General features: G+C 57.5%; 1 protein-coding gene across 3 annotated transcripts; it reads right to left on the reverse strand.

The window, feature by feature from the left end:
• Positions 1-130: 130 nt before the first annotated feature.
• LAMP1 (lysosomal associated membrane protein 1) lies at positions 131-11,915 on the reverse strand. 3 transcript variants are annotated; one of them, XM_045162523.1, is made up of 10 exons: positions 11,719-11,915; positions 6,840-6,961; positions 5,823-5,912; positions 5,006-5,222; positions 4,734-4,892; positions 2,572-2,747; positions 1,982-2,107; positions 1,404-1,470; positions 1,160-1,330; positions 131-981 (listed from the first exon to the last, which is right to left on the reverse strand). In XM_045162523.1, the coding sequence occupies exons 1-10, from the start codon at positions 11,768-11,770 to the stop codon at positions 842-844; spliced, it is 1,320 nt and encodes a 439-aa protein (XP_045018458.1). In that variant the 5' UTR covers positions 11,771-11,915; the 3' UTR covers positions 131-841. The 3 variants fall into 3 exon arrangements, with proteins under 3 accessions (XP_045018458.1, XP_045018459.1, XP_045018460.1); XM_045162524.1 differs by lacking the exon at positions 5,823-5,912; XM_045162525.1 differs by lacking the exons at positions 5,823-5,912; positions 11,719-11,915 and adding an exon at positions 9,848-9,869.
• Between the last annotated feature and the right edge of the window lie 69 nt (positions 11,916-11,984).

An 11,984-nucleotide genomic window follows, 5' to 3' on the forward strand; every position in this document is an offset into this window, starting at 1 on the left:
GGGCTCCCCTGCTGTGTCTTAACCGAATACCGACTTTCTCGAGTCGCTGGCCTTGGGGCAGCCCCCCAGGCTGACCTGCTGACCCAGCTCACCTGCCACTTCTCACGGGAGCCAACAAAAGCACGAGGAAGCCCAGACAAACACGTTTTATTAGCATCGTTACGGCATCGCGTCCCAGAGGGGATCCTTGGCACATAGCCCACTGAGCTGCAAGTGATGAGCAGAGCAGAACGACTACTGAACACGGTGCGGACAGAGGATCACCCCAAACCTCCAACAGAAAACGGAAAATCACTTTACAAAAAAGTAAAAATAACACCCATTTTTCTATTTTAAAAAGTGCCAGCTCTCAAGAGGCAAAGCGTGGGGCCCAGGACCCAACGCCGGGCACCCTGAGGTTTGCGGGCTGGGCCGGGTGCCGAGTTTGAACTGAGGAGCCAGGTCTGCGTCTCGCCCTCCACACTCACCACTCGGCCGCCGCCTTCACCAAAGCCTTGGACCAGACCCTCCCTCTGTGAGGCTTGTGTCTGAGTGAAAAGCCCCAACACCAGGGTCTCGAGAAGCCAAACCAAAGTGGAGCCTGTGCCCATTTAGAAAAGCTCTTACCCCCCCACCCCCTTAAGAGTCCTACTTTGGTAAATATTAACGTTTAACCAGTTAGCAAAATAGTTAACCCAGTTAGCAAAATTAACACCATCATTTCCATAGTTACTCTCTTGTGCATAGTAAGTGTTGCCAGATGAACTTCATGTTGGATAAAGCAGATTTGAAAACCAGTTTGCAAGGAAGTGCCCCCGACAGTGATCTAAGCCCAGGGAAGCGGCCGGGGCTGTGCCCGCGGCTAGATGGTCTGGTAGCCGGCGTGGCTCCTCTTCCGGCCGATCAGGTAGGCGAGGAGCACAATGAGGACCAGCCCCGCCAGGGCGCCGCCCACGGCGATGGGGATCAGCATGCTGTTCTCATCCAGCTGGCACTCCTCCACTGCAGGGCGGACAGACAGACAGCCGATTCGCCCTGCTGCGCCCACAGCTCTCGCGGGGAGGCCTCCCCAGCCCTGCTCAGAGGGTGGTGGGAGCACCGCGGCCGGGCTGGCCCTGCGGAGTCAGGGACGCAGGCAGAGGACGCCAGGGGCCCTGCTCCTGACCGGCCCCCTACTCACCAGGCCCAAACTTGTCCCCGTCCACACGGAAGGCCTGCAGCCACACTCGGAACATGTTGAGGGAGAAGGTGCTAGTGACCTGCAGGCGCTGCTCGGCGTTGCACTTGTACGAGTTCCCCGCCGTGGCCTGCAGCGCCCTCAGCGAGCTGTTGGTGGCCGTGAAGCTGCCTTCTGCAAAGGCAGAGGGGTGAGCACCCTGGGCACCTGCAGGGCACATGGGGTGGGGTGGGGCTGGGGGTCTCACCTTTGGCGTCGGGCAGGGTCAGGTTCAGCTGGACTCCTTGAAGGAAGACCCTGCTGGAGCTCTCGTTCTAGAGAAGAGGACAAGCACATGGGCCCCATCAGACCGGGGGGGCGCCCCCAGCCGCAGGAGACCGCACGGTGCTCGGGAGTGACAAGGCAGCCTGTGGTCTCAGGAACAGAGCTCCAGTCGGCTCCTTACAGTCCCTGCCCAGAGCAGAGCCTGCTAGGATAGGGGCTGACAGAGCCACACTCCCCAAAAGCCAACACTGAACTTTCTGGGAAAGCTTTCTCGGGAGAAGCGCCGCCCACCGCAGTGAGGCGCGCATCCTCCAGGGCCACGTCTGCACGTCCCCACGCTCCTGCTGACTGGACTCGTCCCGGGCAGGTGTCCAGAGCAAGGGCGCGGGGACAGCACCCGAGGCCTCAGGTCTCCCCGGCCCCTGCAGCGCTACCAGGTACCGTGAGGTTTCTGCTGATGGACGCGGGCTAGGGGGCTAGGGGTCCTGCAGACGGGGGGGCCTCACCACTGCTGCAGGGCCAGGGGTCCCACACACGAGGGAGCGGTGGGGGGGCCCTCACCATCACGAACTGGAGCGCCAGGAGCAGGAGGTTCTCGCTGTGGAGCTCCAGAGTTGCCAGCGTGGCGGAGCAATTCCCCCCGAAGGTGGTCTTGTTGGGGTTGACATTGAACTCTCTGGTCACCGTCTGCAAGAAGAACAAGAGGTCAGCTCCCCTCCCACCAGCCCCCGGGCTGTGAGCAGAGAGAGGCAGTGGCTTCAAGGCCTGTTCACAGGAACAAATCAGAAGGAAGACACAAGTCCGCGCAGGGAAGACCACTGCATGCAGACGGCTTCTGGTACTTCCGGCAGCCTTCCCCGGCTCTCATCCCTGCAGAAGGGACGGGCCTCCATCTCCCAAAGCCACCCCAGACACTTGGCCTCGAGGAGATCGTCATCTCCAAGAATGACCCGAGACCCCTGAGTACCTGGTGGACACTCGGAGAGCCCGCCCCCTCTCAGGGCTGACACACCTGCCCTGAGGAGATGGCAGCTCCAGACTCTGTGGCCTCAGGACAGCCGTTGGATGGGGTCCAGCCGAGCACCGCAGGACACACTGCCCACGACCCGCCCCAGGACCCAGTGCGGGGAGCGGGGCTCTGGCCGGCCCACCTTGCTGTCCACCGTCCTGTAGGTGACGTTCAGCTGCAGCCCCATGCTGGCCAGCAAGCAGGTCCCGTTACTGCCAGAAACGTTGTACCTGGACACGGCGGGGCTCGCGGGGGCTGGGCTGGGCGTGGGCTGGGGTGGCGTGGTTGGAGTGGGCAGGTCCTGTGCACAGCGCGTCTCTGCGGGGACAGTGGGGTGAGTGTGCGCACCCTCCAGGGAGGCGGGGCTCCAGAAACGCTGGGCAGGAGCAGGCTGCCCCCGGCCTGGTAGGCGCTTGGCCGCCCGACCCCTGCCTGCACTCCCAGCTCCTCCTGCTCCTGGAACCCTCAGGCCTCAGCGGCCCCTCACCCACAAGAACATCCTCTCCAGCAGAACAAACCTCCCATGAGGCCAGGAACAAAACCTCAACTGTGTCCTATGCTGTTGGGACGGTGTCTCCAAGACCATTTGAAACGGTGACAGTTCACACACACTGAGCGCCTGTGCGCCGCCGGGCTGGACACGGCCCCAAGGCAGCAGCGCCCAGGCCAGGCGGGGACAGACAGCGGACACGCACCACAGGCTGGCACCAGCCCGTGTCCCGCAGAGGCAGCACGGGCAGCCCCGCGCGCCAGGCTCGGAGCCGAGACCCGTGCCCAGGCCACCACTGCCGCAGGCCCGGGCGGGGCAGGAGGGGCCGGCAGGGCAGGGCAGGAGGTCACACCTGGCGGACGAGGGGGCCACAGGTGGGCCTGGTGACCCCAGCGGGGAGAGAAGCCTGTGTGGGGGGCTGGTGGCGGGGCCTCACGCCTGTGCCATCCGTCCCTGGAGAGAGTCCGCCACGGGACCGCTGACAGAGGGGGCAGGCCCTGCGTGGGGACCAGGCTACGTGTGGAATCTGTACCCTCTGCCGTTCTGCTGTGAACCTAAAACCGCTCTGAAACCAGTACTCTAAACACAAGGCAAGTGTTCACCTTAACAACAACATCAGTCTCTGTGCCTGTGTTCAGAGGCCTCAGGAGCAGAAGGCGGCCATGAGGTGAAGCGTGTCCAGGCCGGGCAGGTCAGGGGACCAGACGCCGCTGCCCAGCCTGACCTCCCAGGTCCGCGCTGCTTCCCTCTGCTGAGGCCCACGCTCAGCTGCTAACTGCAAACCCGGGCTCCTGAGAGCACGTGACCCACTGCCTCGGGCGCCCCCGAGCCCCCTGGACCCTGGCTCGTGCCCACAGCCTCACGCGCTTGCTGCCGTAGGAGCAGCCAGGACCCTCCGGGCTGGCCTGACCGGGGCCACGTGGAGGCCTCAGGATCTGCCCCTCGGCCCTGTGACTGGGCCTCTGGCCACACATCTCCCGGTCACGTGGGGCTTCCTTCAGCCCCCGCCCCGCCACGAGCGTGCCTGTGGGGTCAGGGGCTGGCAGGCTCCTCTGAGGGCCAGGCGGTGGCTGCTGCGGGCGCTGGCTGTGGGTGCCGGGCCCCACCTGGCTCCACTACGCAAGCGCAGGAGCGGGAGCGGGAGGGCGAAGGCCCGTGGCTGCTCCCTGCAAAAGCTCAGTCCCAGGCGCGGAACCTTATTTTCACCTGTGGTGAAACAGTCTTTGGATTTTTTTTTAACCTTAGATTTCTGATCACAAACAGCAACCTTCGTTCCTTGGCTGTGCAGAGCCCAGAAGGCCTCGCAGCCCCACTGGAAACAGGAGGGCCCAGGCCTGCTGCCGGCCACAGAGAGGGCCACGGGGTTGCCAGGCAGTCCAGAACCCGGCCACTCTGAGCCACCAGGCAAGGCTGGCACATGGAGCAGGGTGGGGGGATGCCACCCTCCCCCCAGGCAGTGATGGTGACCTGTGAGCTGAGCGGCAGGATGTGGGGAGTCGGCAGCAGAAGACAGCGTGCTGTGCAGCGCCCAGGGTACTCTCGCAGACTCCTAGGCCCCCACGACTCCCGAGAGGCCAGCACCGTCACCTCACAGGAGGAGGACGCAGTCTTCCTGAGTGGCACCCTGGGCCCACCTGCCTGAGTGGGACTGTGGTGGGCGAGGCCTCTGTGTGGAGACCGCCGCCCCGACCCCATCCACTCCATGACGAAGGCAGAGGGTCCACCTGCTTTGCCCTGGACCCTGCTTGAACCCACCCTCAGGGAGGAGGGCACCTTCCCCACAGTGGGGGCCGGGGCCTCGGCGGGGTCCTCACCCTCTCTGCTGAAGTTGCTGCTGGACAGGTAGGCCTGGATGGTGGCGTCTCGGAGCGTGACCGTCACGCTGTCCATGTTGACCTGAGTCTCGCTCACACACCGGTACGTCTTATTGATGTCGGCCTTGATGTCGGTCGCCGACGCCACAGTCTTGACTCCTGTATTTTAAAAAATCAGTTTTTAACGCCCCGAACTGCTTGCTTAAAAAGCAGTTTAGATATTCCCCAACCCAATTCTCTTCACCTTATCACCGGTTCACACTGGTTCTTACCTGTGGAGCTCGAATTGGGGAAAGTGTCTGTGTCTGACAAGTTATAAGCAAAGCGCATCAGCTGGACCTCGTAACGTGTTGCATTTCTGGTGAAAATGAGGGTCAGCGTGTGGCCTCTTCCAAAAGTGATCACGAGACTGGAGTCAGAAGCATTCTCTTTTCCACAAGAGCTGCTATTTGACACTTCCGCACCAACTGGGAGGTCAAAGGACTTGTTCTGGAACCAACACGACGATGGGTCACTTACTACAGGGTTCAGAAACAACCACAGCTTGGAACCCAGACCCTCTCCACCTCAGATGCCACTACCAACGCATACACTTGTCATAAAAACAAAAGACAAAGCATTTTATGTCAAGTGACAGCCCGAAAAGTAGTTCAAGTGTAAGATAAGGATGACCTAATTACTAACATTTGCTTCACCGATGTAATTTTACTTCACACGAGAACGAAAATAAAGCTATCACATAAACTGAAATAACTCATGCTAGGCTCCAGGATGAGCTGATACTCTCAGACCTTCGTGACTGCTACAGAGCTTATTTAAAGAGCATGTCTCTCTAAACAGAGAGAAGATGAAGTTTACTGCAGAATTGTTTGAGTGAACTATTATAAGCAAAACAAACAACTACAAAACCACCAAAGCCCATCTCCATGATGTGAAGTGGACGAGTGGCCAGCGAGCAGCTGTCCTGCAGACAGACCACGCTGTGACAAAGACACGGTTCGTGAGGTGGGAGTCACATTACTGCAAACAGATGACCCCACTTGTGTAACATGAATAACACATAACGAAACAATACTTAAAAATTCTAACCCAAAAAAAGCGAAGTAGAAATTCAAAGGTGCCCGGACGAATCTTTACAATGAGAGGCAGCTCCATGGACAAGTCCTGCAGAGCTCCCTTCTGTCTGACAAACATCATTTACATCAAGAGGAGTCGGCAGCTGGCATGTCCAGGCGGCTCCAAAGGACCCGCTTGTCCTCCTGGCAGTCCTGGGCCCCCACTGCTCTCCAGGCACCAGCAGACAGCGTGCCGTGGACGTGGGGATGGGTAAGGAAGAACAGTGCTTCAACAAAGCACTGACAGCAAAATCTCATGGAAGGACATATGTACAAGAGCAAATGTAAATGGAAGAAGTGCTGCAAAGCCCACAAACAGGTGATTAACAGAGGGAGGATCAACAGAGAGGGAGAAGGGAAGGGCTCCCCGCTCCGGTGTTCTTGTCTGGAGAACACCATGGACAGAGGAGCCTGGCGGGCTACAGTCCATGGGGTCGCAGAGAGTTGGACGCGACTAAGCACGGCACAAAAAACAGAGAAGCGCTGCGTATCTGTCAGAGAAGCGCTGCGTATCTGTCAGGGGCCTCGGACAGCAGCGAGCAGCCTCACTCTGCAGGAGCACAGTGCTGTCTTAACAAAACCACAGGGACGCCCCCGTCAGACCAGTGCAGTCACGCTGCACCTCCCACGCGCATGCGCGTGTGATTCCTGCAGCGTGACAGTTCATCTAAAGCCGAGCCAACAGAGCCGCACACCAGGCTCAAAAAGAACACGAGGGCTCGGGTCCAGGCGATGGGCGAGCGCTCAGTGCGGCTGACACAATACAGCGCTGCGTCCTGGCGATAAAATACAATCGTGAGGAAAACTGAAAAAGGCTCAAAATGAAACAGCGAAAGCAGTGCTCACGACGTCTGTGTGACTGCAGCCGCAGCGTGCACAGAGCACCCAGGCAGCAAGGGGCGCCGCAGTATGCGACACGGAGCACGCACGCGTGTCGAGGAGCAGGCCCAGTGCGCGCGCACAGCGGGGTGCGGGGCCCGGGCTCTCCTACCTGGGGCCCACTCTTGGTGTCGTAGCTGGTCAGGAAGGTGGCAGAGAAGTCGGCCATGATGCAGGCGGTCCCGTTGCCATTCTTCACCACAAACACTGCCGATGCGCCGTGCACGAGGCCTGCTGACTCCCAAACAGAGAAACCCCCACGTGACTCTTTGGAAGTGTCTGTGGCTTACAGTTGCAGCAGCGTGGCTGTTACTGGGAAAGCCGCTTAACTGCCAAAGAGACTGGGACATGCAGGTCCCAAGGGCTGGGTCCGCAGGGCTCTGTGCCCCCACACCACCGTGACACTGCCCTCTCGAAAGCCACCCCCTGTGTGTGCCCATCTGGGGTCACCCCGGGCCTAGGCGGCCTCACGCCGGTTCCTCAGAGGACCTCTGGGAGGCGGGGCAGGGTCCTGGAGGAAGGACTTGAATTTGGAACCAAACGCTCACATTCTACAGAAATGGTGGACCCACACTGCAGCTCAAGAGCTGCCTGATTTACCTGCTGACAGGGCAGGAAAAGCCACAGACTCTAAGATCAGAGTTCTTTACCCACTTCCAGAAGGGCCTCAAAACACAGTAACTCCATTGGCTCTGGACTTGGCTGTGCGACCTTAGGACCCCACACCACCTCTGCAGGCGCTGCCAAGTGCCCGAGGGAAGGGTGGAAGGAGCTGTCGCGCGGGGCCTCCAGCCTGTGCGTGACCGTGGCTCTGAGCCAGGGCCAGGACCACAGGCCACAACCCGAGCAGGCAGCTTAGCAACAAGTGCATCTGATCAGGGGCACAAAGGTTAAGTTTACAGCCATGCACTTCAGCACCTGGTTCTCTCACAGATGGGCAGGAACAGATGTTCTGACCCTTCTAAACCCAAACAGCTTTCAGCCAGCACAGCTGTGGCCACGTGCCAAGAGACACACCTCCGTGTTTCTGCAGCACAGGCCCCTGCACGCCCTTCACCAGGACAGGACACACCCACCTGCCTCCGACGGCTCTAAGGGTGAAGGCAACCCAGGCGGTGCACTCCGGAGCAGCAGCTAGCTTCCCACATGTGGCCCCTGCTGCTCATGTGTAAGTGACTCCAGTGAACCCAGTTCCCTCCACCCTTGTGACTGGCACCAAATAAAATCCTCAGAGCAACTACTGCTTAGGCCTAAAGCAGGGAGAACAGACAGAATCCCCACACTCCGCCTGTAAGCCTCAGGTAGAAGAAACGTCAGGCTGGAGCCACAGGGAAAAGCTGCTGCACAAGGACGAAGCCAACCAGGGCATCAAGGACACTCTCGTCTGTGTTGATTCACAAATTTTTAAGCTACTCCTCAGAATACTCAAGGAAGATGACACTAAAATCATTTCCAACGAATGAATACTGCTTTTTTAAAAGGAGAGAAAACCCCACGATTCACTTCTGACACAGTGACGGTTTTAAAGATGCCTCTGAGAGTGACAGAGTAAATGCACAAGAGCCGCTGAGACACCAGCCAGGCAAACGCAGGTCCAGCAGCAGAAGCAAAGCCCGGGCACAGAAGAGGGGCAGACACGGGACACCGACCAGCGCCGGGCGCACAGAGACGCCCCAGGCCTGGGCGGCCCTGCCCGGCCCGGCCCCAGAGTCACGTGCCACTACGCGCTCCACAGGCTCGCAGGCCAGGCCACTGCTTCCCTCGTCAGCTCCTACCACGCCGCTCTCCTGTACGAGTTCCTTAAATCACCAAACGCTTCCTACTGACTCAAAGCCCTTCACTAGAAAACACTTCACGTTAAATACCTTTTCAATCACATAATTCCCTCATTTAGTAATAAACAGGCTGAGGGCCTGAGCTTTCAAAGAACAAATAAATATTACTAAACAAACCTCAAACAGCCTTCAGCAGCGCTAGAGACCCACATGTATTCTGGAGAGACCCAAAAATTTTTCAATTAAAACAAGAAACCACAAGCCAATTTTGGTCAAAAGAAAAATGTCTGCGACAGCATTATAGCATAAAATTGTAAGAGAATGCGTGTATGCGAATGATCAGAAGTTTCTTTTTAACTCTATAAAAATACCACTTTCTCAAGTCCGAATGTGTCAGTAACTTGAGGAGTGTCCCTCCTGAAGGTCAGAACCTGCACCACCAGCAGCCCTTCACTCAGGACTCGCCGCCATCCTCTCTCCAGGGTCCCATGAGGAGTAAGCACCTTATTCCTTCAGAAAACTTCCATCCGGAGACATTCCAGTCTCTAAAACAAGCTGTGGGAACACGCCTGCCTGAGTTGAGAGCTCAATCTTGAAGCGAGTCCTCCGCCACTCCCGGCCCGATGAGCTGGGCTCAGAGGAACCACCAAACCCTCAGTTTAGGCACCGGTAGAGTGGAAGTAAGTGAGCCGGCACGAGCGCCGTCAGAGCATCAGGTTAGCTGAAGCCAGCGCAGCACTGAGGACGGGGCCAGGGCCTGTTCCTACCGGCGTGTTCAGCGCCACAAGGCTTCGCCTATCAAGCTCATCGCTGAGCCCATGGCACCTGACACAGACCGTCACTAAGTGTTGTATTTAATGAGCGCCTGTGCTGTGCTCTGCAGGTAACTGAGTTACTGTGACCATTTTGATAGATAGACACTATCAGGACTCCCTTTCACAGATGGGGAGTCCAAAGCAGGGAGCAGGTGACCGTCATGCTCGAGGTCACACTGCCACGACAGAGCAGAGCCAATCTGGAACTGGGCCTGCTGACTCAGACCACGTGCCTGCCGAGCTCACCACACCTGAACACTTTCTCTCCAACACTCAGTGAGCAATGATTATGTTTCAAATTACAACATACTCACTTGAGATGTGAAAGAGATTGCCATCTGGAGGAACAAGTCAATAAATTCTTCATTAACTTTTTAAAAGAAATCACTTTCTAATCTAAGATCAATTCTTTTTATAATCAGTGATACATAACCATGTATGAAGACTTAAAAGAAGAAAAAGACAGACGGAGGACCCATCCCTGACACAGAATCACAACCTCTAAGACTACTGTGTACATTTCCGCACACCTGACATGCGTGTTCTGCTAGGGGCGCTGCTGTCAAACTGGACGTCTCTTCGTGTAGGTCCTGAGCACTTAATGTGAGGCCCAAGATAGGCTGTAGGATAAGGAAGATACAGGCATAAAAATAATCACAACAGTAGTGTAGGTCATACACGCATGGAGTCAAGTCTTTCAGGACACACAAGCAAAGGACTACCATAGCCTGGCATGGATCTAACAATATAAATCCAAAATTATGGACCTAAAACATTTAAACTTCCAACCTAGTGAAGAATTCGATCGCCAGCCAGCCTGGGTAACTGACAAACTCCCACAATCGACAGTAACAGTATTGGTAAAAAAAAAAAAAAAAAAAAAAAAAATTTCCCTCTATTTTGTAAGCAACAGCTCATCATTTTGAAAGCGGAAGGTCATCCGGTGACATCAACGGTCAAGAGTCCCATTACATAATACTTGATCTGTGTATCGAAAAGTTTCAGTTCACACTTGCCTAGCTTTCTACAAAGTTATCAAATGAAGCTTAAATTTCTAGTTACTAATGCAGGATGACTTTGTAATTTAGAACTCAGAAACATCTTTAGAAAATGCTTTTTGGTGAAGTGTATTAAAATAAACATTACTTTAAACAGATCCAAATCCAAGCTCTTAACAAACCTTTTTTAAAAAATGGATTTTTAATCAAATATAAAATTTAAAAGACATGACAAAATGGATATCAAAAAAGTAATTGTATGCACGATACTCCAAGCTATCAATGTAGGGAAGTTACGGATTTTTCTCTTCATCAGGTGAGTTTTTAAAACATGAAACACAGTAACAAACTTGTAAGGCTGGCAAGCTCTTCTCATAAAGAAAAGCCAGTCGTCCTGACACGACCAGACCCGTCCCAGCAGCTCCTCACCTAACTCAGGACACCTGCCAGGGCGCGCAAGGCTCCAAGTTTGCTGCTGAAATAAGGTCAACCTTTTCGGCTGGTCTTGCAGCTCAAAGAATGCATTTTACAACAACAAGCAAAACAAGAACCTGAAACCAAAATTCATTCTGTCACCAGCAACAGGATTTCGGGCAGATGTCTCGAATTCCCAGCAGGTAGGGGTGGAAAGTGCCTCTGTGTCTGCTGAACTCTAGGGCGCTCCGCCGCCACTTCTCAAACCCTAGCACGTTCATCTTCCCGTCCCATGGGAACCAGGAGACAAAGTGCCACACAGAGTGTTCTCAACAGCCCTAACGTCAGAGCAAACCAGGCAGTGATTCCTGTTCAAGTCAACACGGTTTCTCTCTCATTAGGACAAATAAATGAGAGCAAAATCCCTCAACGGCGAAAACACCCGCAGCCACGCACGCCGCTCTTCTGACGACGCCTGGCTAGAAAGGAGCACGTCCACTGTGACGCCCAGGCCCTTTGTCCACTGCTGGGTCCCTGAAACTCCGCGGGGTAACGAGGTCGTTATAACCTAATGAGAACGCCCGGCGGGCGAGCGACGTCAGAGCACAGGTCAGCGCTCCGTGCCGGCCCGCAGGGCCAAGGGGAAAGCCCGCAGGACGGGCTCCCGAGGCCGGGGTCGCCGCCCGCCCCGTCCCCCGCGGGGACCGAGGCCCGCGCCGTCCTCGTCGCGGCTGCAGCCGCTCGCAGCCCTCCGCGACCACCGGTGCCCCCAAATGAGGGGGCGAGCCGCAGCGCAGAGAAGCCGCCAAGTCTCCGCCAACGGCCCCCAGAAGCGGGCTCCGGGGACCCGGGCCGACGCCGCCCCCGGCAGCCGGCCCCTCCGGACGGACAGCGCTCCTGGAGCCCCCGCCCCCGGGGCCGCCGCGGCCCCTCACAGCCGCCCCTCAGCCGGCGGACCCCGAGCCCTGGGCCCCCGCCCGGCCTCTCACCGAACAGCAGCAGGAGCAGCGGCCGTCGCCGGGCGCCGCCGGGGGCCGCCATGGGCGCGAGCGGGAGCCGGGCGGGGCGGGGGCGGTTGGGCCGGGCCGGGGACTGACCGGGCTGGCGAGAGGGCAGCAGGTCCCGGCGCTGCGCCCGCGGCGAGAAAGAGACCCCGCAGCCGGCGGCGCCCGTCACGTGAGGCCGCACCGCTCCCGCGCCGTCACGTGACCCCCGCGATCTCGCGAGAGTGCGCGAGCTCGGGCCCCGCCCCGCG

This window comes from Bubalus bubalis, chromosome 13 (assembly GCF_019923935.1).
Source record: "Bubalus bubalis isolate 160015118507 breed Murrah chromosome 13, NDDB_SH_1, whole genome shotgun sequence".
Lineage (NCBI taxonomy): Eukaryota > Metazoa > Chordata > Mammalia > Artiodactyla > Bovidae > Bubalus > Bubalus bubalis.

Excerpts from the sequence above, each read along its gene's own strand:
- LAMP1 (XM_045162523.1), bottom strand. The coding sequence starts at position 11,770 with ATGGCGGCCCCCGGCGGCGCCCGGCGACGGCCGCTGCTCCTGCTGCTG. Across the intron at positions 5,223-5,822 it reads TTCTACTTCGCTTTTTTTGG|AACAAGTCCTTTGACCTCCC; the intron begins GTTAGAATTTTT and ends TGTTGGTTCCAG. Across the intron at positions 1,331-1,403 it reads GACCCTGCCCGACGCCAAAG|AAGGCAGCTTCACGGCCACC; the intron begins GTGAGACCCCCA and ends CTGCCTTTGCAG.